This window comes from Diachasmimorpha longicaudata, chromosome 11, assembly GCF_034640455.1.
Source record: "Diachasmimorpha longicaudata isolate KC_UGA_2023 chromosome 11, iyDiaLong2, whole genome shotgun sequence".
Taxonomy (NCBI): Eukaryota; Metazoa; Arthropoda; class Insecta; order Hymenoptera; family Braconidae; genus Diachasmimorpha; species Diachasmimorpha longicaudata.
Genome location: NC_087235.1, coordinates 1,698,528 through 1,723,407, shown reverse-complemented (window position 1 = coordinate 1,723,407; position 24,880 = coordinate 1,698,528). Strand labels below are relative to the sequence as shown.

General features: G+C 34.5%; 2 protein-coding genes and 1 long non-coding RNA gene across 13 annotated transcripts in view; 2 read left to right on the top strand and 1 right to left on the bottom strand.

Moving 5' to 3' along the window:
- Positions 1 to 5,919, top strand: part of LOC135167191 (neuronal PAS domain-containing protein 2-like) — a 94,836-nt gene extending 88,917 nt beyond the window's left edge. For all 6 annotated transcript variants that reach the window (XM_064130119.1, XM_064130120.1, XM_064130118.1 and 3 more), the window contains 3 exons: positions 2,032 to 2,072; positions 2,158 to 2,301; positions 2,382 to 5,919. In XM_064130119.1, the coding sequence (XP_063986189.1) occupies positions 2,032 to 2,072; positions 2,158 to 2,301; positions 2,382 to 2,474 (278 nt within the window). In that variant the 3' untranslated portion in view covers positions 2,475 to 5,919. The remainder of the gene's footprint in view (positions 1 to 2,031; positions 2,073 to 2,157; positions 2,302 to 2,381) is intronic.
- Positions 5,901 to 24,880, bottom strand: part of LOC135167195 (JNK-interacting protein 1) — a 50,538-nt gene continuing 31,558 nt past the window's right edge. Inside the window, exons 4-8 of one of the 3 annotated variants that reach the window (XM_064130139.1) lie at positions 22,964 to 23,175; positions 21,161 to 21,409; positions 13,295 to 13,731; positions 10,403 to 10,578; positions 5,901 to 6,472 (exon numbers count right to left, since the gene is read on the bottom strand). In XM_064130139.1, coding sequence (XP_063986209.1) covers positions 6,400 to 6,472; positions 10,403 to 10,578; positions 13,295 to 13,731; positions 21,161 to 21,409; positions 22,964 to 23,175 — 1,147 coding nt within the window. In that variant the 3' untranslated portion in view covers positions 5,901 to 6,399. Of the gene's footprint in view, positions 6,473 to 10,402; positions 10,582 to 13,294; positions 13,732 to 21,160; positions 21,410 to 22,963; positions 23,176 to 24,880 lie in introns of all 3 variants that reach the window. The other 2 variants (XM_064130138.1, XM_064130140.1) reach the window with 2 other exon arrangements.
- On the top strand, positions 16,832 to 23,533 carry LOC135167201 (uncharacterized). Of its 4 annotated transcripts, none has more exons than XR_010299815.1 (2): positions 16,832 to 17,202; positions 21,146 to 23,533. It is a non-coding gene; the product is annotated as an uncharacterized LOC135167201 (long non-coding RNA). The 4 variants fall into 4 exon arrangements; XR_010299817.1 differs by lacking the exon at positions 16,832 to 17,202 and adding an exon at positions 17,324 to 17,416; XR_010299816.1 differs by lacking the exon at positions 16,832 to 17,202 and adding an exon at positions 17,324 to 17,441.

The following is a 24,880-nucleotide window of genomic DNA, read 5'->3' as shown; positions in this document are numbered from 1 at the left end:
TTATATTTATATTTGTCAGTGAAAAAACGCAGTTCATCAATCGTTGGATATAACATCAGAGAATATAACACGGAATATTTACGACGGAATTTGTCAGCCGATGTGATTACCAACTAGAGACGTAATGGACCAAGTTAGCCCTCAATTGACCATCTTCATTCCCATAAATCACACGTCAATGATGGAACGCTCATTATTGACCATTTTTTATTTTTAAAAAGTGCTGAAATTTCATTTCACCGAAGTGAAACAAAAAAATTTTGTCGATCACTTTAGGTTTGGAAGGAGTTAGTCAATTTTTCTTCCTCAAAAAAGTTTTATATTTCCGAAAGCTATCGTTCATCATGTTATCGTGGTAGTTCAGCGTCTTAACTGGGCCTTGAATCTAAAGACTCTTCAAAATTAGTATTAATTAACCTGCTTTGGTGCCATGATGCATTTAAAATAGTTCTTTGTTTTGTTTCAAAATTAAGAGATTTGCGAAATTATTTTTCCAATCAAAAACTTTGTTCGATAGCGTTGCTTCAATCAAACTTTATGAGATCTATGATAATAAGAAAAAGATGTTGAAATTCTCTGATCTTTTTACAACTTCGATTTCAGTTTCGTTATTGTGTGGTTTGTTAAAGTTATTGATAGATGACTTTATCATATGAATGACATGAGAAAACAGGAGCTAGCAATTAGGTAAATTAACCAGCTAGTTTGCATCACGAGGTTATATCGGAAATGTTCATAACATATAGTAAACTTATCGCTGACTAGATAACACAAACTATTACTATCATTTTGCATTCCTCTTGATGACTTCACACTTATGAAACGTCGGCACTTCGGTTCAAATATACTATTATTCCTAGGGTATGAGGGAGTTGTAAATTCGAAAATATTCCGGTACTTACTACTTATATCCTGTTACTTCAACTGCAGTGAAGCAAATTTTTATTTTAGAATGGAAACACATAAAGAAAAACTGTCCCTTATTTTTATGAACGATCCATCAAAGGTATTTTACCAAAATCTATGTGTGTATACATCTCCGTAATTTATCGTTAATGTCATCAATTTAGACGTATTTAATCAACATTTCTCGCCAAAAGAGTTAATTCAAAATATTCTAAAACGAATTCGTTGTTGCGCATATGCCTGTCGTGCATATTATGACATGGAACCCCATCAACTTGCGAACCTAAATTTCAAAGATAGATTAATTTCTTAGTGAACGTACAATTTGTACCTCACTATGTACATTCTTTGACAAATATGAAGATAGTAATACTACAGGAAAGCATTAGGTGCTATGATTTTGGATGCCCCAAAATTCTCATTACAAATGATAATTATGGGTTATTTAATTTTTTTTGAAAAAGTGGAACAAGTAAAGTTCCTACTTCCAAAACCTCCACGAAATATAAGCGATATTTAGAACGTCTGAAAATATAAAATACTAAATATTTTGGTATTTAGTATTCAAACTGTTTTCAAGTGACAACTATTTAATGTGACTAGACTCAGATGATTGATTAAGTCAGTATTATAATGGCACAATGGGAGTTAAGTCGATTTTAATTTGAGACGACTGTTTGATTAATATTTTCGCATCTAAGACCAGAGACGCCAAATTTTCCTCAAGTTTTTCACAACACTATCTTATTTTGCATACTCGTAGATTTGCAAAAAAGATCACGACAAAGTATTTCTATCTTTATAAGGTTCCAAGGCGTTCGTCAACAACTGCTCAGCAATTAAAATCGGCTTACCCTATTTACCGCTTCACTACTGAATTATCAAGTGCATGTTGAATGTGTAATTATTCATTTGACAAATATGGAGTACACATGTGCGGATATCTTGAATACCCATACCATATCATAATTCTAAGTTAATCAGATCCTCTTTTCAGAAATCGTTTGTCTTTTAAAATAAAAGCACAATTAAACATTGAATATACTGTGAAGTCTCCTAGGACTTAATTATCGATTCTATTCGCTCATATTTTTTTATTAACCTTCTCTATTTCTGATATTACAGAAGACTCTTCGAGAGCTGACATCCTTCACCTTGTGCCCGAGGTACGTATTCAAGGAAAAATGGAAATTGAATGACGTTAAGAATAAATTCACAACTTTTAAATCTATTGCATTCGTAATTGTTCAGCAAAAGGTAGATGAGACCCTGAGACAGACATATGCACATCTTCAGGACAGTATAGATTATCAAGGAACCCAGATCAACGAGTTGGGACTGGCATTCGAAAATTCAGAGCTCCACACGCGCCGACCACATTTTCATCAACTGCAGGTAAATATAAACAATAACATATTCATCAATGAATATATGCAAATCATTTATTGAAATTAAGAGTGAAACCATAATTCTAGGCGGAACATGAAATCCAAAAGAAAATGATCAAGACCTTACAGAAGGATCATCACAGTATGCAAGTCAACGTTAAACAGAATGTTGGTGTTTGAGATCAGTTCGAGAAGGACGAAACTTAAGTTCCCCTCGTCCTTCGCCCCTAGGATTTTTTTCTAAAGTCCACAGGCTGGCTGTTCCCTTATGTACTCCAGTGAAATGTGGCACATAACATCTCTATATTCAGGACTTACTGTTCCTCCGGAGTCGACGATCGCAACATTCAGCTCGATGTAGTCCCTGGAAGGGCCAACTAATACAGCAAAATGATGAGAAGGACTGTTTGCATTTGAGGATATCGACTCACCTTACTGAAATTTTTTTTCCAATCTCTTTCCGTGCTCCTCTCAGGAACACAAAAAATGAAGACGATTAAGCTGCTATTCACTAGCACGTATTCTTGAATTTGGTCAAAGTTATAGAATAACACTTCAGCAAATGAAAAGAACTAGCGGAATCCAAACAAGGAAAAATTGTGCACGCAATGACGGAATGTGGCAAAGTAGAAAAAAATAAATAAAGGTCTCAGTAAAATAAGTGGATGAGATCAAGAGATTGAACTGCAAATGTTAGGGAATTTTATTAATACAACGAGGTAAAGTCACCTCTTTTGTCGCAGACAAATCCATCGTTACAGTAACGAAAGTTTCCCGTTTTAAATAGTTTAAAAGAAAGGAAACTTTTACGAATAAATGAAACGGCTGAGTATCAACTACCTCTATCCAACATGTCTGTCATATTTAGAAAAGGGATGATGTGTTATTAATGAAATCGTAATAATGGGATACGATAACCTAACTACTTTACTTAGCAATTATGATGTTGATTGAGACTAAGATTGTAAAGTAAAGAGAGAAAAACACACAGAATAAAAAAGATGATGTTTTGAATTGTTGCCATCGTTTTAATTGGCTCACCGTAAGACTGCAATGTTAATTTTACTATATACATATATAAATATTGAGTATAAAAATAATAATTATACATGGATTTTTAATCATGTACGATTAAGCGGAAAAGTGTAAAGAGAACTTTAATTGAAGATGGAAATTAACTGTAATTATTAAGTACATAATTGAAGTTATTAATTGGAGAATAGTTCTGAGAGAAAAAACAACAAAACAATGCAATTTTTGTCGCTGCTGCTACGTTTAGTCAGTGGAATACTGTCTATTCGTTTATTTATAAATGAAAAGTCGAATTTTGTAAACGAAAAGACTATTCGTTTGCTAGCAAACGAAAAATGGCACAGTTCACCACTTGCTGAACATAACATCACTAACAAAAATAAGTATAGTTCAGATACATTTGTGATGCCAGGCGGAGCCGAGGGCTGCCAATGGCACAGTCATTACCACCCCATCGCATTTGTATCGAAATATACTATTTGGTAATTGGCTTGAGTGATTTTTCAATAAATGCACCCATTGTACACAGGGGCATACATCCCGGGAGGGGAGGCGGGAGGAGTTTCAGTCAATTTCATGATGTATTCGGATCAGAATAATTTTACTCTAAGCTACAAGTCAATTTCTGCAATAACTTGATCGGATTTATTGCAAGATTGTGCTACTGAGGAACTATCGGAAAATGTGAAAGTTTCTGAATTCTCTTGGAACTCAGTCGAGTTTTTAGTACTGATGAAGAGTGTCATTACGTAATAGAGGTAATACTGAGCCGAAAAATATTTGAACTTCCAAAACAATGGAAATACCGCATCTTTCTATCAATTGTATAAGCGTGTGTGATTTTTTCAAGACATTAATGAATTTTATTACTATGATATCATTTCAGTTTATATGTCCCGATGTTTCCTCTTCCTCGTGGTATACTCAGTGATCATGGAATATATGACCATGTTAGGTTAATTTTTCAAAAACTGAAAAACAATTCGTACTTCAAAAAGACTAAATGGATATGAACATTTAATCTAAATTAATTCTATAAGTTTTACCATGGAGGAGGAAAAAATTGAGGTATATATGAACAGTCGATGTTTCGAAAAAGCAGTTATTCTTTGTTATCTAAAAAGTATGTGTGTGCCAAATTTGATCTCGGTGAATTGCAGAACCGGTACTCGAGCAAATTTGACAAATTCAAAATGTTTTCATGCAGTTTACTCATTACACGTGACGAAATTCATCGGTTCTCTGATCTAATTTTTATGAGACCGCCGATAACTATCGACTGCTCTAAGCTTGATCTTAATCAGGTCTCCAGACTTTCGAGTTTGATCGCTGACCCCTTAGTGTAAAAAAATCAATCAAAGATTTCCTTTAGAAAAAAAAAATCAATGGTTGGTTTATTTATTTAAAACGAGGATGTATGCCACATGAACATACACATTAGATGCATAATTTAGAATTTAAGCAAATGGTGTACTAATATACTTACGTCCAATGATATTTACTGTAAATTTGTCACTGAATAATGTGACGATAATTTTACATCGATGACGACGCTTCAGCAGGTTTAATGCCAATCATGAAATTTATGTACAATTTTCCTTATTTATATTTCGGCCTATTTTATCAATTTGTTAATTGTCGTAATGTTATATGAGAAACTTTTGTTTTTAATGAAATTGTGCAATGCAAAATTATCGGAAATGTTAATAGCCGAAGAGTTTTGAGAGTGTTTTATCGTTACCAAGTTGACTTATACTTAATTTCATTTCACGATCGTCGTCAAATATTTCCCACCCGTGATGAAAGAAAAAATGATAAGAAAAAAAGTTTTTGTGTCTTCACTGTAAAGATGAAAATATTGTGAATAATTTTGAATCAAGAATGATAACATATATGTTGTACTCATCACTTAAGATAAAAATACGTGGCGTTGCTCAGGCAGCGATTTTATGATTAAAAAACAAATATGCGAATATTTAAAGGAATGAATTTATGATAAACTGATTAGAATTTGTAGCTCCCTCCCGGACTCCGAACTAATGTATAGTACAAATTTCACATCCAAACTGTCTGTGTTTTTATGTAATCCGATATTTTATTTTATTTTTGAAAGTGATTGGTTCGAAGGAGAATGAACAATTTTTATTATACATGTCAGGCAAATAATATTTTATCATGAGACTGAAAAAAAATAATTCAATCGTCTATTTGACCTTTTCTGCTTTATTTCTCTGCAGAAATGTGCTTTAGCTCCCTTAATGTGACAATTTAAAGACGGAAAATTATGTCATTCAAAGATATATTGATAGCTTCATCAATTTGTGAATTACACTTTTTTAACAGATAATTTCTTTGTCTATTTCTTTGAAAGCCAATGATTTTGTCATATCATTTATCATTATTTTACTGACATGAATAAAGATTTAAAATGTATGCAGGCGTGACACAGACAGTCGGCACTATTATAATACAGTAAGCATACCTAATCATATTGTTTAAAAATAAAGTTTATAATATTGTAAATACATTATTATATTTATACTTTGCTGATCATAAATGAAGGAAACGGAAACATGAGTTTTAATTTTTTTAATTAGTTTTCTTCTCTCAATTTATTTCTCACACATTTCCAGGAGTAGTTGACTTACTAGATGGTGAAACTATCCTCAGCAACAACAAAATTTTCAACTGAACTTTTCTAATATCAATTATAAAAACAATTATGAATGCCACCTCCATGAACAAACATTGTGAACTGAATATTATGTAACGTGACATACACGTCACATCTTGACATGTAAGAAACACCGGAAGTTGTGAGAATAAATGAAATTAATTTTCTCAAGGATTTATGAAGATGAAAGTAATCACTTGAGAATAAACAAAAAAATGAATGAGATTTTGTGGATGAAACTGTCGCGTGGGTTTCTTTGATTCGCATTTTATTTTCTTCATAATATATTTGTATCTACACCTAATTAGGGTTTATGTACAGTGGGTATCATTCTGATGGGTTTTGTAGGCGTGGGGATATTTGAAGCTCCCGGCCTCCAGTGAGATACTAAAAGTAGGTTTACTCAATATATATGTCCTCAATTGGAAAAGCAGTCTCAATGAATTTAGTGTAGAATCGGTGGAAGGCTCGTCTAGAACAAAAGATAAAACCAAAAATTATTGTCTTAAAAATATCACTGAGATGAAAATATTATTATTCCTAACAAATTATTTTCTCGGGAAAATAATAGTTCTTTTGCCTAAATCTACATAAAAATATTGCAATTACATTGACTCAGGAGATGATTATTTCACATGATTCGACTTTTCGTGAAATCATCAACATTTACCCCCATCGACTGTTGATTGAATATTCAAATGGTGTCGAGTAATCATTCCTTTGCTAGTCGATTGTACTCGGATGAATTGCAATCGATTGGGGGTCATTCGATAGCCAGTCGGTTGTAACTCGATTGAGACTCGGTCACACAATCGAATCGCCGATCGATTGATAATTACCTAGCCCTATATTGCTCTTTTTTTTAAACCATAATATTGTTATGATGCGTATTTTCTGGGGTTAGATAAATCATTAAAATTCCCGGATGCGGATCACAGTCCAACGGGAGTTCTGTAAGAGACAGAGGTACCTGGGTCATGAAGTCGAAACGTAAATGTAATCTGAATTTACACTTATGAAAGAACGTCTTAATATCCACATTTTGTGGAATTACACAATCGTAATAATGGTAACACTAATATAATTAAAAATGGTTGCTAAAAACCCATTGACGTATCACTGATTTCATGATATATATGTTTATTAAAATTCACACATAAGTGCCATTTTTTCTCTTTCAATTTAATATAAGCTTGACCCGGATAAATTATTGTATTACTATTGAAAATTTACATGTATCATAAATTTCCAAAATATGACTAGAATGAATTTCTGTACTAAACACCAAATTTTCGAGTACTGAAGACTGAAAGTATTGAACGTCAGGTCAAAAATTTTCTCTTATTTCACATAATTTATGACTCAAAAATTCCTACGTGGTGATTCAAAATTAATAGGGGAGGGGGGAAGCTAGTTATGAAAACCCAAAAGGTATACAACTAAACCGAAATTCGATTTAATTCTGCAAACTACATTGGCATCATATCGCGGAGTTCTGACATCTAGACAAAAAACTAAGTTTCCACTATTACCCTGATAACCCACCCTTGACTAGCAAATTATCTATAACAAGAATAATTGGTAGAAAATTCTATTATAATAAATACATGTACTCGCATACAAATCACTCGAATACTAGCAAATATGGAGATCAAGCAACACGTGTAGCAGGCGAAATACGATTACTGCCGTGGAATCAAATTCGTACTAAAGTGAAAGGATAAGAGAGAAAATAATCCTAATAATATATCTAATCTTGATGAGTATTTAAGTATTTCATTCGAGGAAATGTTTTTCTAAGAGTTTGTGTTCGCCTATGTGGTTCATTTTTTGTTGAGGCGATTTTGTCACCGCCTTCTCTGTGCAAATTTCTGCCAACTCCTTTCAACTTTAAATATTCTCCCTGAAATAAGTTGGAAAATTTTTGTTAGTTCCCGACAAATCAATTCGCCCCTGGTTCACTGCTGTGTCGAATTTAATGATTACAAGAGATGTCCTTGAGTCCTGGAAGCTGTTCATCAAAGCCATTATGTCGAACGTAGTTTTGCTCCTAAATTTACAAGTTCATTACGGTCAGTTGAATTAATCCAGTTCAACCTAGAAATCCAGAAATCTATAAATCGTGGGACATTGAATAATTTTATATTTCATATTATTACAAGTTCTTTATTGCGAAGGGCCACTCATTCGTGAAATCACCGGGTCACTTAAGTCTCAAGTCACTAGAAATCTAGTGAATCTAATGAAATGAGATTTCATTGATTTCAGGCGATTTAGATTGCTATCACTGGTAATCGTGATATCGCATGAAATCGTGTAATCAGAAACTACCGAATTCTATTCGCATATTATATTAGGTGTGTGAATAAGTCTTTCCCGTTTTTTGTAAGAGATGCCGCCACCAATACTGTGCGAGTATTCAATGGTTACATATGTCATAATCAAAGCTTATTCATCTGTCAACAATTCCACACTAACACATCAGTTGAAATTTTTTCGCATCATAAATTTTTGATATCGTGAAAATGTCGAAATTTGAGCCGAGTCGACGTCATTTGCGGGAAGTTTCACTTTATTGGTTCAATTTGAAGAAATCTGCTGCCGAGGCGCATCGATTGCTTCAGGAAGCTTATGGAGAAGGTTGTGTCGATGATTCAAGTGTTCGCGGATGGTTTCGACGCTTCAAAAGTGGTGATTTCGACGTGGAAGACAAGGAGCGTTCCGGGCGGCCGCAAATCTTTGAAGATCAAGAATTGGCGACTTTGCTTGATGAAGATTCGTGTCAAACGCAAGAAGACGATGGCCAATACTTTCAATAATTCATTTGTAACCATTTTTTCACAATAAAGGCTCAAAATTTGAAAAAAACGGGAAAGACTTATTCACACTCCTAATACTAAAATGGAAATTATTTTATTCCTCTAAAGACTGAAAAGTTCGATCTATTCAAGCGAAACAACGTTCGAATCGCACTTTTCAGTCTCTAAAAGACTAAAATATCGCGTGCCACATAGGAGTAAAGTATTTTGTTACATATGTGATCATTACTCATATGAGTCAGAAAATAGTTTTTTCTCTAGAAACACAATATACTATTTCTAACTCATTTCGTGGCATGTCATGAAGTAAAAATCACAAAAGATCTCTTAATTAATTAATTCCCTTGTATGGGATAGGTACAATCACCAGAGATGGACACTCGTATCTCCACGACCCTCAACAGTTAGACGTCAAGCTCCACTGCAGAATAAACTGTTCTGACGCTAGTGATAAAATTCATAAAAGAAATCCAGGTTGTAAATACGTCACACTAACAGACTCACTGGGTACCTGTCAAAGTCTTAATAGTGATAAATTAACTGTTGAAACCAATCGGTTTGTCACAGAAATCCGAGACGAATTTGATAAAATAATTAAAAGGACAAACCCCTCAACAGAAATCTCCATCATCTGGATTCCCTCGCATTGTGGCATTGAGGGTAACGAGGACACCTACATATAAATTGACACGAGAGACAACAGAGAACATGAATGCTGGATTTTGCATGGCCTACACTGACGTTCGAGCAAAATTAAAAAATGAAGAACGTAAAAAGCATGTAATCGAATTGTTGAATGGGGAACCAAAAAGGATCAGAATACTTCGAACTCTACAACATGGACTCTAGACGACCCTGGAATGGAAAGTGCGATCGCGTTAGAACAAATCATTATCACCTTGCAGCCTTCTTGGCTAGAGTGGGGATCACCAATGATGATAGTTACCCTTGTGGAGCAGAAAACCAAGCTTTTGATCATATGTTATGGTGCTCCAGGTATAAGTGACAAAGACATAAACTCTTTCAGGGACTAAATAAAATATCTTTTGCTAAGCCATACAACACAACAAAATTTGTAAATGTGAAAGGTTGTAAATTCATAAAAGAAATATGTAGATACCTAGAAAACTGTGAAATCTAGGTTTAATCAATGTTATTTGAAAGAAGACAATGTAATCGAATTAATATTGAGTATTTTCTGAAAGTGAAAATAATGCAATATCCGGGTTTCAGTCCTCTAAACCCATAAAAAAAGGGCAATCACAAATTTGAAATCACGAAAACACTGAAAAATTTCCATGAAATCGGCGATCCCTGTATCACCAGATTTCAAAATGACTGGTTCCTTGTTCTATATTTTTAAAATGTCAAAAAGCTGGACAATAATTAGTACCATAGGTAATATAATCATCTCGCTATTTACGAACATGAATCATAATGTAAAAAATATTGGAATTGACTTGGAGAAATACACTTTTATGGAATTAATTCTTTTCTCAATAAAATAATTTCATGGGAAAAGTAATTAGCTTTCTTAGTGATAACTTTGTTTCAAGTAGATGTAGGATTTTTAGGAGGCTTACCCAACGGCTTCGGCTACGGGCCTCGTTGACTCCGGTCCAATGAACACGTGACAAGCAAACCTCTGAAGGGTCGGGTGCTTTGTGATAAAACCAAGGTATCGATGATCTCGGGGATGGAATGCACAAAATGATACATTTTTCAGCGAGTAGAAATAGTCGTGACATGGTCCATTTTTCTGCTGAAAAGGAAAGATAAAAAACATTTTTGAATGTGAAGAAATATTTTTTTATCAATGCCACTGAATACTGGCATGAAACTTTTTTTATTGAGCAAACAAGATAAGTAATGGAATTGAATGAAAAAGATTATACTCATTTTTCGTTATCTTCTACTGTCCAATCTCACTATTTTTCAAAATCATTGAAAATGTATCCAAATGCTTAGTCAATTTCATAACCAGAGTAACGTTAAATCTAAATCTGTATGAAAAAATTGTATCTAACGAATCTCCATTATTGTGACCCCTCATTTTCAAGTATTTTTATTTTTGGTTCATTATATTGTTAATATAACTTGCCATAATCTATATAAGAGTATGAAGCTGTAGATGTAAGGAAGGATCAATAATAAAAATCTATCACTACTAATTAGCACCATTGGAAACTTGGCTTTGAGTACTTTCCATTCAATTCCGCCTCTTTAGTAATAAAAAAAAAAATATGTGTATAAAATTTATGCACGACAGAAGTGAAACTTCTTAGCCATAGATTGTTGAAAAATTTTGTCTGAATTTTTTGTGATTATTTTCGGAAATTTTTATTGAGCTACACAGGAAGATTTCAGAACATTTTGTCATTGAAAATTCGAAATTTCGTGGAGAAACCAAATAGAATAGTCAATTTCTGTTCCATATTTCCCTGAAAATTAACAGAAAACAAGGAAATTGCTGTCAATGCATTTTTGAATCCGGGGAACAGTGACACCGAAGCCCATTTAGGACAAAAAATCAGGAAATTTACGATTTCATTGAAAAATCAAGGAAATTGATCTCCAATATTCATATTAGAGTATATATTTAAATAAATTACGAAATTCTCATTTTCGTACCGCTTAAAATTCGGGAATTTTACTGAAGGATAAGTTAGACCGCAGATTTCATGATTTTCAAATGTGTAAAAAGCATTTGATGCCACTGGATTGGTAATTCCCAGTGAACTGTCCCGATATTAATAAAAATGTTTCATTAGTATTGTTCATCATATTAACAAAATGAGCCATGTTCCTACTCCGAATCTATCGCGTTTTCGTTTCTCTCCCATGTCTCTTTCCGTCCGACTGCCTCAGCACTCTCACCATCCCCTCCCTTTTCCTGTCGCTTTTTCGTTACATACAATACTGCAATTACAGCCCAACGAGCGCAAAGAAGTTTCACTTAAAAAACTTACACAAAAGCCGAAAAGTAGCGATAAAATTTTCCAAGAGATCTTTTTTCCGAAGAGGAATTTTTCAAAAGAGAATATTTTGGGCGATCTTCTTGCCCGAAGAGGAAAATTCGGAGAGAAGATTTCGAAAAACCTTTTTTCCGGAAAGATAAATGTCGGTTGCCCTTTGGTCATCTATTACCCAGGGTTAGGGCACAATCATACTAATAGCTCAATTTCTGACGACCGACAGTTTCTACTTGAGATTGGGTGAACGAAAACGTTGGAAATCGGAATACAATCCGAACCGCGTTTAAATTAGGGGGTCTCGGTAGAGGGCTACGGCGGCTCCAGATCAGTAGTCACAATCGCAGTCAGGGACAGCCAACTATACCGTCGATTACAATCGCAGTCGGTCGACGGACAGTCTCAGGGGCAATCGTTATCAGATAATCAGGATGCATATCAGGTTCGAAATCATGAAAGCACTGGGGGGTTAATTGTCTTATCTACGGTTTACAGTATGAATATCATACAGTCCACTATCAAAATGACTGCGAACTCAACATTATCAAATAGTGTGGTCACTCGCACAATGTCGGGATATTAGGAGGTGATTGTGATAATTTTTCACTTTTCAATTTTTTCACTTTATTTTGACTAAAGATCAAGAATGTCTAAGAAACTATTTTATAATGTATGGATATCAAACACGAAATTATTATTATAATATATGGATATCAAACACGAAATTATTATTATCGACGAGGAAGTCTGTCTATAATACCGCGAGGTCAGAGCAACAACAAAACACACAAACAGGTGAAAAAGGAAAATGGAACCTTAAGAATATGGGGTTACGGTAAGGTTTGACCGTTATTAATAAGAACCGAATATTTGGAGATTTTCAAAGAGTGTATGCAATAAATCGTTTAGCGAACAGCAGATGTTTTCTAGAAATTAAGAGGTTGGGGTATTTTTTAATATTATCGATTTTATGTTCCCCAAGATTGAGAATAATTTTAAGACGAATAAAAGACCCCATCCGCGACGGAACATAGTGCAAATAAAAGTTTGGGAAATATGTGGACGTTGCCTCAGAGCTTAGATAAGGTCGTCATTTATTAATCCCCACCCAATTGCTAATTCCTGAACCACCGAAACAATTGAAAGAACATCTGGATTTCATCAAAAAAAATTTCTCCATAATTACTTGACTTGTTTGATAATTTTCTTCTGACTCTTAACAAAAGATCATTCTATTCTTTTTGGCATCCGGATGAAGGCGCGTTTTGATTCGGCGTTGCGTCGACGTATCTCAAAAATTACAGTTTACATCTTCAGAGCTATGCTCTCCGATTTTGAGCCCCGGAAGCTGAAGGTACTCCTTATAGAGCTTCCCTTGTGGTGGCAGGGAGAGAGGGTGCAGCCAATCACATATTTAATTGATCAGCTAGTCTATCCGGAAGCCAAAAAGAATAGAATTCATAGCCCAGAAATCCTCAAAACTAAGAAAATTGTTGTACTTACTCGTGGCTTGCTCCTGTCTACCATTCGCAAGCCCTGATCCGAAACCTCAAGAATACATCTCTGTGAATCCGGTGAATCCTCGGAGGCATTACCCACGATTCTCCTCACAGCCTGACAAACAACCCCAGTCCCTTTATGTGCGAGAGTCTCAACTGAGCCGAGGTATCCCAGTAGATACCTCTCTCTCTTGACTTTGGGGGCTGAAGGATCAAAATCACTGTAGTCCATGTCTACTGCGTAGGCGGATGGGAAAATCCCCTGACGTCCTGTTCGCAAGTTGACTCCCTCACACCAAAGATCGTCTGCCTCTTTTTGTACGTAGATTGGATCGCCAATTTCGAGGTCAATTTCGTCGTGATGACGGGGAATAAATTTGTGGAGACCCCGATGGGTGGCCTCTAGAAGCTCTAATTGAGTGAAGGGAACGCCTCCACTTCCTAGAAAATTAAATAACTCTCGTGTAATTAACAAATAGTTTTTTTCTGTTTTATTCTCCTGAATATTTTCCCCAACTTGTTTATACGGAATTATATCAGAGAAGATTTTTATGGCACCTAATTTTCATATGGAAAACGTCCGTGAAAATTGTTCTTATCGTCGTGGAACCTGGCAAGTCATTAAATAATAACAAAAAGCAAGGATTTAATATTTTTCACGTTACTCCTACTGCAAATTTGCCAGAAAAATGAAAACAGCAGGCGACCGATGAGATTTTGACAAAATCATGTGACTAATCCTTACGCGTTATTATTTTTTTCATTAATTTCTACCAATTCGATTGTTAATGTGCTTCCGAATGAATTCGCTCCACTTGAATTTAAAAAATTATAAGGTAGATACTAGTGATGTGAGTTACTTGTGGTACTGACATTCATCAGGATTTTAGGACGATATATTAAACCTATTAGTAATATGAACTTGAACAAAACAATAAATTTTGTAAAGACCACCAGACGTATTGAACTCATCTAACATCTGATCCTTTCATATCCTAAACGCAATGATCCTACACAATTTTAACTTGCTACCCCAATTTTTCATTGAAGTATATGTAGAGTATAGAATACTGAAAATATAGAAAAGAAACGGAAAAATGGCAATATCTCGTGATTTTTGTATCAACAGCTCTACATATTTTCATAACTTTGTATGTCGTCCACCGATACAAGTATTTAGAACAAAAATTGAAATATGTACAGTAGTTTTTCAGATATTGAGGAAAAATGAAATTCGAAAAAGTTGTTATATCTCAGGGACTATTGGAGCGATCGAGCTGAAACAACTTGCCACAATAACATTTAATGATAGCTATCATAAATTGGAAACTCGGATTTTTAACTACAAATTTTATCGTATGTTTTTACAATTCTCTCAAAATTAATTTTCAAAATTGCGAATTCTCCAATACATATACACACACACATTATATAAAAAACGTAGTTTTTTGGTATTTCATTATTCCAATAACTTATCTACAGCCGTACTTTGCTCACCTACTTGCGAGGGGCTATTCATTCGTGAACTCACTGTGTCACTTCGGGCTGAAATCATGTTTGAAATCACATGAAATCTCATGAAATCGGTCGAAGTTAATTGCAATCAGAGAAATTCTGGGATTTCATCGATTTCAGGTGACTGCAAATGAAATCACATGAAATCAGTGAATTATAAAACTTGTTTATTAGGATTGGTGTTGAGTTTTGTTTATTTGGATGAGAGAACAATAAAATCTCGAGAGTTCTCAGGATCATATGCTCGTGTGCAGGGTAATGTTAAAGAAATAGGTGTACTTTGTACCTGGTATATTTTAAAGAAACAAACATTTTTGAAATGCAGCCAATGACTACTCATGGCTATATAAATATTAGTCAATACCGTCAAACAATTTCCTCTCCAGTCATTTCCAAAGATGGTGTCCGAGTTGATGAGAAAATATATAAAGACCTTGTCAAATATTTTTAGTTATAAATTGTTTGTCCTTTACTGAGACGTGAAGATTTTATTTCATTTAGTTTAATTCAGTTCAGTATGTCAGAGATATACTTTATTTTACTATGTTGAATAAATGATTCATTGAAAAAGATTGCCATATTTCTCCTTGTATATGTCAGTACATGACTTGGATATAACTGCTGCTAGTGCTAGTATTTTATCCGGAGATCTAATTGAATCCAACTTATCTCCCCTACCAGCCCTCACCGCCCTTGCTGCCCATTCGCATTAAAGACTTGAAATCATATGAAATCATTTGAAATCGTGAAATCGTGAAATCACCGGAAAAAATCCCTGGCAATCACATGAAATCAACGATTTCAAGAAATCATTGAAATCATCTCGAAATCAGATGAAATCAGCAATCACTGTGTCATCGAATTTTTGAATGAATAGCCCCTCGCCTACTTGTTAAATTTTCTTTTTATTGAATGACTTACAAAGTTTAATAATTATGCGTTTATTTTTGCAAAGTTTTGGTAAAAGCTTCAAAGTTTTGAGCCGTTGAATAATGATAAAACGTAAAAATGTTATGTTTTTTCACGTTAATTCTGTCCCAAGTTTCTGAGAAATTTGCAAAAAAGTTGAAGAATAAGTCCATAAGTCCTTAAATTAGGAAGCAAAGCCAATTATGTGCAAAAAATTACAATATTTATGATTTGTTTTCATAATTTATCAATTTACTTGCTGATGATTATTTTATACAAATTATCGATTCAGATTTCTTTGATGACCTATTTCTTCAAAACAATCGTTTAATAATTTAATGAAAAAAAAACAAAGCAACGCGTTTCACGGCAAAACTAGGGCACCAGGCGCGCGTTGGCCTTCTGATGAGCGCTGTCGTGCAGAATAATTTTAAATTAAAAACGAAAACGAGCTGAAGCATTGCATCAAAGTGAAGGTTAATCTTAGTTATCGCAATTTCAAATTGCAGGTTTTTCACTTATTATTTATCTTGGATTTCTTCAAAATGAATCATCAAAATCGCGGATTTTCAACTGAACTTAGAGAAGGGAAAAGTAGGTCGAATGCAAGGTCCATAAGGGAGCAATTGGGTGATGGTTTCTGAGGTCAGAATACCCATAAACTGGTGAATGCTGTTAACGTCCAAAAATCAGCATTCAACCAGTTTGACTTAAAACCAAGAAGTGGAATTAAATTTTTTTCACACCATAATATTTCCAATTCTCTATTATCATCGCTTAGACTTTCTCCTGAAGTTGAAGAGCATGAAAATCAGAATTTTGGAGTGAAAGAATCATCAGAATTATTTATAAATAAATTACTCTCAATGACTCAATCGCTATCTGGTCGGTGACACTTTATTGTATACAAGACCAATTGACCAATGAGAAAAAAGTTTTAGGCATGAAGTTAGCCCGTGGCTCATGTGGCTAACTCAAATTTGACAATAGAAACCATGCAAACTTGGAACTTGAAGCTACGTCCATACAAGCAAACATTTGGTTGAATGATAAACATTTTCCTGGTCGTCGTAGTCATGGAAATGGTGTTTAAAACCATCGACGATGGGAAGACAATTCAAAAGTTAAGGATCAAAGCAATTATAAATTGTCCATCAACTTCACCATAATGGATTCAAAGATATCGGAATGTCCGGTAGGATATCGAAATGTCCATCCCGAACGTAACCGACTCGGGCCGAGTGCTACCGAGTATCTCACATGACGGCACTACCTTGAAATGGTTTTTAAAAATTATTTTAAGCTGCGGACAATGAATTTGAATATTGTTCTTTGTTGGGACTCCGTATGTGTGCACGTGATTATTTTATATATTCAGTATTTTGGCATTTGAGCTCATCTTCTAGGACATGTTGTAAAGGAAATGTTGGCTGCATGCGTCCTTCACTTAGATCATGCCATTAAGTCCCGTTCAAAACCAAGGGATAGGTAATACCATAACCTGATCATCAACTACTTTAGTTTGGGTTGGTTCATACAACCAAATTCATAAGAAAATTTAAACCTTAATATGGGTCCCTCTGGCCAGAAGAAGTAGGCGAGACTCTGAATGGATTTGTAAAATTAGTTTTGGAGCAGTTACATTCGAACATTCGAAGGAAAAAGTAGTCGCTTCTAACCTATTTTCCATATCACGAACTTGGTACAGTAAACGTCAGATCATACAAGTTCAGTATTCCCTGTATTATTTCAAGGCGTATCCGATTAATTTCGCGTGTGCTACATATACACGATTTCAATGAATAAGTGAAGGTTTCGTGTCATATGCTTATACGCTTCTAAACACTCTTAATTATACAAAAACATCCGTCCAAATATCTCCTGAGGGGGGCAAGTGAGAGGAAATGTTTTGAGACATTAGTTGCAGGCTTTCAAGGAGGACACTTGATGCATGAATTTGGTTCAGCTTTCAAGGTCACGCTTGCAAGCTGTAGACACAGGGAGCTTTTTTTAAAGTGGCAATCGCTTTTTTCACCTCAATGAAACTTGTTTACCTTGAAGAGTTGTTTTCAGATACCTCATCATTCATGTGAATTCCTGCATTTTTGCTCAGAAAATGCGACGAACGTGAGTTCTGGTATCAAACTGAAGATTCAGATTTTCTTTATGTTCATGCGTATGTTGCCAGTCAGCGGTGACAACAGTGAACAATTCATGAACTCATGAGCGCATGAACCTCCGCACATGTTTGGACTCTTTTTCTTTTTTTTTTTTTGTAGCGCAAGGGGTACCCGCAGATCTTACCTTCCCGGTAGAAATTACCCAGCATTGACAACAGGGGAAAGATGGTTGTCTTTAAACTGCCAAACTTATCATATCGTAGCCTTGGTCTGGTTTCAACCAATGATGATGCCCATCGAGAGCCAACGTTATTTCGATAGGGTACCCCGAAGCCCAATAGTGAGCCTAGTTCATAGCCTGCTTCAAGCTTGTTGCCAGGCTTGGAACTTTCCAGAGTGGGCCTGGCTTCAGCCAATGATCATACCAATGGAGTCATAAAACTATGGAAAATTGATTGCAGTCGATTATTACGATTTTTTATTCAACAAATCAATAATTATGTAGTCTTATGTCACTGGTTAATTAATTTCAAGTTGATTAATTAAATGGACTGTTCAGTTATGGGTTTTCCCCGAAGACAAAATTAACCCGTTCCCGAGTTTTTATATTTTCGGATTAAGGAAAAGGTTTTACAACTAAATTGTTGCCTATCGAATCAGGCAACATTATAATTTTCTTTTGGAAATGAAATTATCTAAGTTGTCTGTAAGAATTTTCCTTTATATCCATTCAAATAGTTTTTCTCTCCAACCAGATTTAGTAAAACTTTATGATGGCCAATTTCACTATTTTAGACAAACAATAAAATCCAAAATTTTTTCCATCATCCTTCTTCGCTTCTGGACGTTTTAAATGTTTTTATGGAAATTATTTTCTCAATTACTCAATTATTTTATAATTTGGTTCTCCCATGGGCCTATTTTATTCGGTATCATAATTGCCCTTTATTTCTACATTTATTACACGTGACCTTCCAATTCTTCCAGGCAGATGTTTCTTTGGGGCAATCGTCTCCAAAAGACACCAACCTCTCTTTCTCTCTCTCTACTAGCACCTCTCCAATCATAATATGATCCTGGCCATCCCAGATAATTTCGCCAATCACATGGCATTTCTAGAAAATTTTTTCTCTTTCATTTTTTTCATTCCTCTCACTTTTTTCTCAAGTTGTCTCCATAATTAGTCCTGCTCCTCAGTATCATCCCCACTGTCAGATAGTCACCTCATCGGAGATCCCCAGTCTTATTATATTTGTGTATTATAAATCCAATATTTGAGATCGTGAGTGTAATTCATCCCCTCATCACAAATTAGCTACACAAAGAACAGTTCGGCGTGTAGGAGAATTGCAAATACTGCTCTGTGTAGGTCAGTCTAGAGAGAGGCTTGGCTTGCCTTCGTTCAAGAGTAGCCCAGGCTTGGTTGAATCGTTAAGGGGTTACTCTCATGTGATCACTTCGAAAAATCGATTTTTTTTTATATTTTGACAGTAAAACCTATTGAAAACATGCTGTGAACAATTCAGACCGAAATTCATAGTATTTGATAAGTTACAGCTCATAGTCGCCGACGTGTCGTAAGCGACTGTCTACCAGGCTTTCAACTTTAAACGCGTTTTTCTCGAATCATCGTTTTCTGAAACTGTCATGGTCCTAGAAAAAAAAGTATTCAACCGATTGCTTTAAAATTTACATATGTTCTTCTACTCATTTATAGTTATCGTCCCTACCAGAATTGTTTATTTTCGACAATATTTTCATGTTTTTTTAAAACGATTTTTAACGAAAAAGAACAAGATTTTCGTGATTTTTTTTTGAAGTTCGATATTTTTTTTTTTTTTAATGAAATTGATTATATTTGGTAGGGACGATAGCCGCAGATCTACTGAATAATAATCCATTCGATTTTTTTTATCTCAGACAACATGAACAGCCGCTATCACCTTGACCAGTGAACTACCTTTTTTTGTTGGGGACTACTTTGACTTTAAAAAAATATATATGTTAAAAATGTAAAAAAAGAAAAAAAAAATTTTTTTCGTACATTTCAAAATACAAATAAAAGTATATTAAAAAATCAACATGATTGAAGTTTGTTGTCGCATAAAAGAAAATTTCCTAAAAAGTGGGAAAATATAGGCGTTCACATGAGAGTAACCCCTTAATTACTAAGTGGACTGCGCCTGGTGCATCCTGCATCACACTAAAAGAGTCTGAATCTTCAGTTTGATACCGGAGCTCATTTTCGTCGCATTTTCCGAGTAAAAACGCAGAAATTGACATAAATATGAGGTATCTGAACGCAACTTCTCAAGGCGAACAAGTTTCATTGGGGTGGAAAATGCTATTGCCAGTTTGAAAGCTTGAAAGCTGAACAAAATTCATTCATCAAATGTCCTCCTTGAAAGCCTGAAACCAATATCTCAAAACATTTCCTCTCACTTGCCTCTCTCAGGACATATTTAGGTGACCTGTTTTAAATGGTACACCCAGTATAAATCGTTTATGCACTTTGCAATGGTACATCTTTTCTATTTTTTGGACCGATAGTGAAGAAAATAGGCGCATAGCAACAGTCTTATATTGGAATTTTAACGATTTTCCATGATAAAATTGCTAGAATCAAGTCGTGGCGTTGGCAACACTGACCCACCCTAACGATAGCCGCAAATATACATACGTCATTGAAATATTACCAACAGTTGATTTTAATGTGTTGCAAACATTCAAAGAAATAAAATTGAAAATCAACTCTATTCAATTAAATTATAAAGTCAATTTTTTAAAACAAAGTCCATGAAACATGAGAACTTTTTTTTATTATTTTGAAAAAATTGTGAAATCGACGAATTTTTACAAACAAATTTTTGTAAAAAATACGCCACAAAAAAATTTGGTATAATGGTGTGCCCAGAAAAGTTTTGAAGAATAACGAGAAACAGAAGAGAGCACCAATCAAAAGTTTTGGAGGGTGAAAAAAAACTTAAAGGAAAATCAAAGTTCGTGGCACAGATCGGAAAGTGCAGAATTAAATTGTCTTTAACTATTTTTTTCTCATCCTGCAGAACTTTGCTTCCCACTTTTTATTATTTCTATTTATTTTTCAAAAGTTTTCAGGACAAATCCCTAGACAAAACTTTTTCTAAGTATATTTTTTACAAAAATAATTTTTGTTTCTTGTTCTTTAGTCACATTTGCTCAATGTGAGTATGCGATAGTTTCACAAAAAAATTTTCGTTCGGGTACAAAAATGATACTTTGACATTGCCCTCGTAACCCATACATGAAATACAACTCTATAAACTTTTTAGGAGACCATGAATTACCTGGCGTACTACTTGGAGAAACTGACTCAGTATTCTGCAGAGTATTGCAGGGAATAGGGGAGACACTCTTAGGCCCATTATCAGGGGAGTGTGCAGTGCTGTGTCCACTATCAGTCGCCATTCTCTCGCTATCAGGTGAGCTGTCTTCATGGCGGAGCCTCGAGTGACACTTCCGAAGCACCAAATGGGGCCTAGATGACCCAGTGGCCCCTGCTAACTCCTCAGCCAGCGACGGAGTCGAAGTTACTGCTATTAAATTTGCAGACATGAAAACAAAATATTGGGACTTAAAATATCGAGATCTTGTGGATTATCAGTGTGTAAGAAATGGGGAAGTTTAGAAAATGTCTTTGAAATGTACGTTGTTATGAGGAATACAAAAAAACTTATGAAACTAACTTCTTCCTAATCCGCCGGAGCTCATGGGATTTTATTTCAAAATGGTAATTTACCTATTGACAGACTGATTAAGGCTATGCGAAAAAATATAGCGAGTGCAGGAAAAGTCCGATATAGTCAAGCCTATGAAAGTGGTTCCTACGGTGCAATGAATATTTTTTTGTTTGGAATAAAGGACATACATGAAAAATAATTGAAAAACGACTAATATTGAGATTTTAGAAAATTTAAATTTTTTTCTACTTTTAATAAACGGTTTGTTAATTATCGTGAAATGGTACATGAATAAATTACATTCAATCAGCAGTCTAGCAAATCGGAAATGATTAAACGAAATTTTTATAAACTCGAAAAATATTGAGAATGGTGGAAATTATGATTATTGGAAAATGCTAACTATTGCTTCAAATCCCACAAACGGGTGAGGACTCATTTTGAAAATAATTTTTTTGTTTAACGCCAATTGATAAGTATGAGTAATTATAACTGTTACAGTTGTGTATTTTTTAAAATTTTAATTCCAAATGAAAACTCTGTAATCTTTTATTTTCACGACGTTCTAATTTTGTCGAGAAATTATGTTTTTAGAAAATGAAACCAAATGCACACCGCAGCGCGTTGTAATGATAAGCATGTTGATTGGAAATCTCAAAATTGAATGAGTTCTGAATCCAAATGAGCCACCTTAGACAGTTGTGAACGAATGAAGAGTGAGCGTGACAAACTATGGAGATACGTATAGTCTCGATGTTTCTTCTTTTTATAGTAGGATGTACTTATTCGCGCACGTATGCGTAATTTTTAAAAATTTCCACTAAAAAGAAATAGCGTTGCAACTAAAAAACTAGATGTTTGCTAAATAATTGGGATTGTTTGTGACCAAATCTGGGCGAAATTCCAACTCAATCAGTTGAATAATTTTTTATATTTAGTTCATAAACTATGCAATTAAATTGAAGTAGATTGACGCCGAAATGATAATATCTCTCAAATCAAATCGGAATATGCCAACTAAAGATAACTCGGTGGTAATTGGAATTTTTCATTTTTACACATTTTTGATAAAATTCTTCTACTTATGATTACGAATTAAATTTGGTGCGATTGTAGGTTTCATCATTATCACAATATCGGATGAGTATTTTTTGAGATATTAATTTTTTTAGATCTTTCTCTCGATATCTTTTAAATGACATCATTAAGAAAAAATAGAGGTGACAATCTACAATAGAGACTTTTCTTGCCGATTGAGCGTGAATCTGCTCATGTTCTATCCTTTGTGCGTAATGTAAAAGTTTATTTTAGCCACACCACGTGGAAAATAGTCATTCTATACCCACATTTCCATATCAAAAAATGCACTTTTAACGTGGTATAACAAAAAAATCAACACGAAAATCTTACATTTCTTGTTTTTTGGAATTTCCGGAAGTCGCCTCCGTTTTCTCTCATTTCCACTACTACCAGGACGATTAGGATGATGTTCTGGCGTCGCCCAGGATCCCAAACTCGAGCAGGATCCACCGACGTCGCTCACCATACTGTCACGTCCCGTCGATGGTAGAATGCCAGTTAAGTTGGTGTATCGACCCCTGCTGCTTAGTCCACCGAACAAGCTAATTGTAAAAGCCCATAGGCATTTCGATGTCAGTCTAAACTACTTCATGCGCCACTATTTCTTCGGAATGTATTACACTCATCATTAGATCACATTTGTTCTCTCGTTCTGTAGTGAAATAACAGATTGAAAGCTATGAATTCAACTCCTGTAATTTTCCTCTTTACAAGATTTTCCTATCATTTCACCCCTGTGCTTTTAATTCTGTAAAATATTAGTTTGTAAATATCTCTGAGGATGGGCTTTAACAAACCAGTTTTTTATAAATGTCATCAACTATGCGATGTGGGAAATCCATTGTAACTTACTCTATAATCAATACTTTCCGAAATAATAACGTAAAGAATGGAACTGTGCATCGGATTATTGGGATTATTTTTTTTATGTTAATGTTTTCATGTTATTTTATGTAGTTTACGTGGTATTGTACCGGATATAGTCCGACAAAAGTGTCTCTTCCCTCATAAAAAAGCGTCTTTTAAATATCTTCATTAGAAAAACAACAAATTGACAATGACAATTGGGCGAGCTCGATATCTAAATCGACGAGAACAGAAATTTTGATTCGACTAGATTTCCCTCACTCGTATTGTAACCAAATCAAGGGATAGTGTTTATAGCTGTCAAACAATTTTGCTTTCGTAAATTTCAAAAACATGTCCAATGGAAATTCATTAGTAGCTTTCTACATGTCTCATCTTACCACGTATTTCGCGTTAAATATTTTCTCTGACAAATCAACAAAAAAATGTGTCATAAAGGTAATCAAAATGAGTAGCTTTGGGGAGATTGCTCTGGACAGTATCAATAAATTTATCAGTTTCACGACTGTTTTTTAATTGTTGTTAAAATGGAAGACACTCATTAAAAGGAGCTACACCAAAATAGATTATTACTGACTTCATGAAAAACTGGAGATTCACTGTTTGACAAATCAAAACTACAAAGAGAATGTTGTGGAGATCATATGGAACCAGATTGTGAAACTGATACAAGAAAATAAAACAGTTTGACAACTTCAGATACTGCACTCTGTTTAACTGACATCCGAATGTGGAGATCTTCAGTCAAATGCCAGTCGTGTGTCAAAATTAATTATTGGAAGATTTTCTGATAGCTTCATTGTCTCGGAATGATTCTGTAAAATATTTCGAACTAAAAAATCCTGTTAGTTTCATAAGCGGTCATGGCATCATATTTTTTTGCATCCGCAGAACCTTTGATAAATTAATTATTTTAAGCATTTCGCCCTGAGTAAGAAAAATGCAAGTACATATGTCGTTTCATTTGCAGTTAATGGGAAATATGCAGCCTGCAAATTGAACTACATCATGGAAAAGCCCTTCTCTGTTATCTAAAAAAAGGATGTGAACTTATTCTCCAGATAATGATCTTTATGGAGAAAAAAATGATCCCTTCACGACGGAAAATGAATCACGCAACTCTCGGTTCAAAGGAAGATGATTAAATATATCCTATACGATTTCATTTTTTCGGAACGATTACGCAATTAAAGAGAATTTTTATGAAATTATATTCTGGTATCGAACTCTATAGTTGACTATTCTCAAAATATCTCGAAAACTTGAAGATCTAATGGTGTAAACTCACGTAGACACGTTATTCTAAATGATAAAGGAATAATGCATGAAATTCTACCCCTCTACCATTTTACCATTTCATAAAAAAATTAATTGAACTAC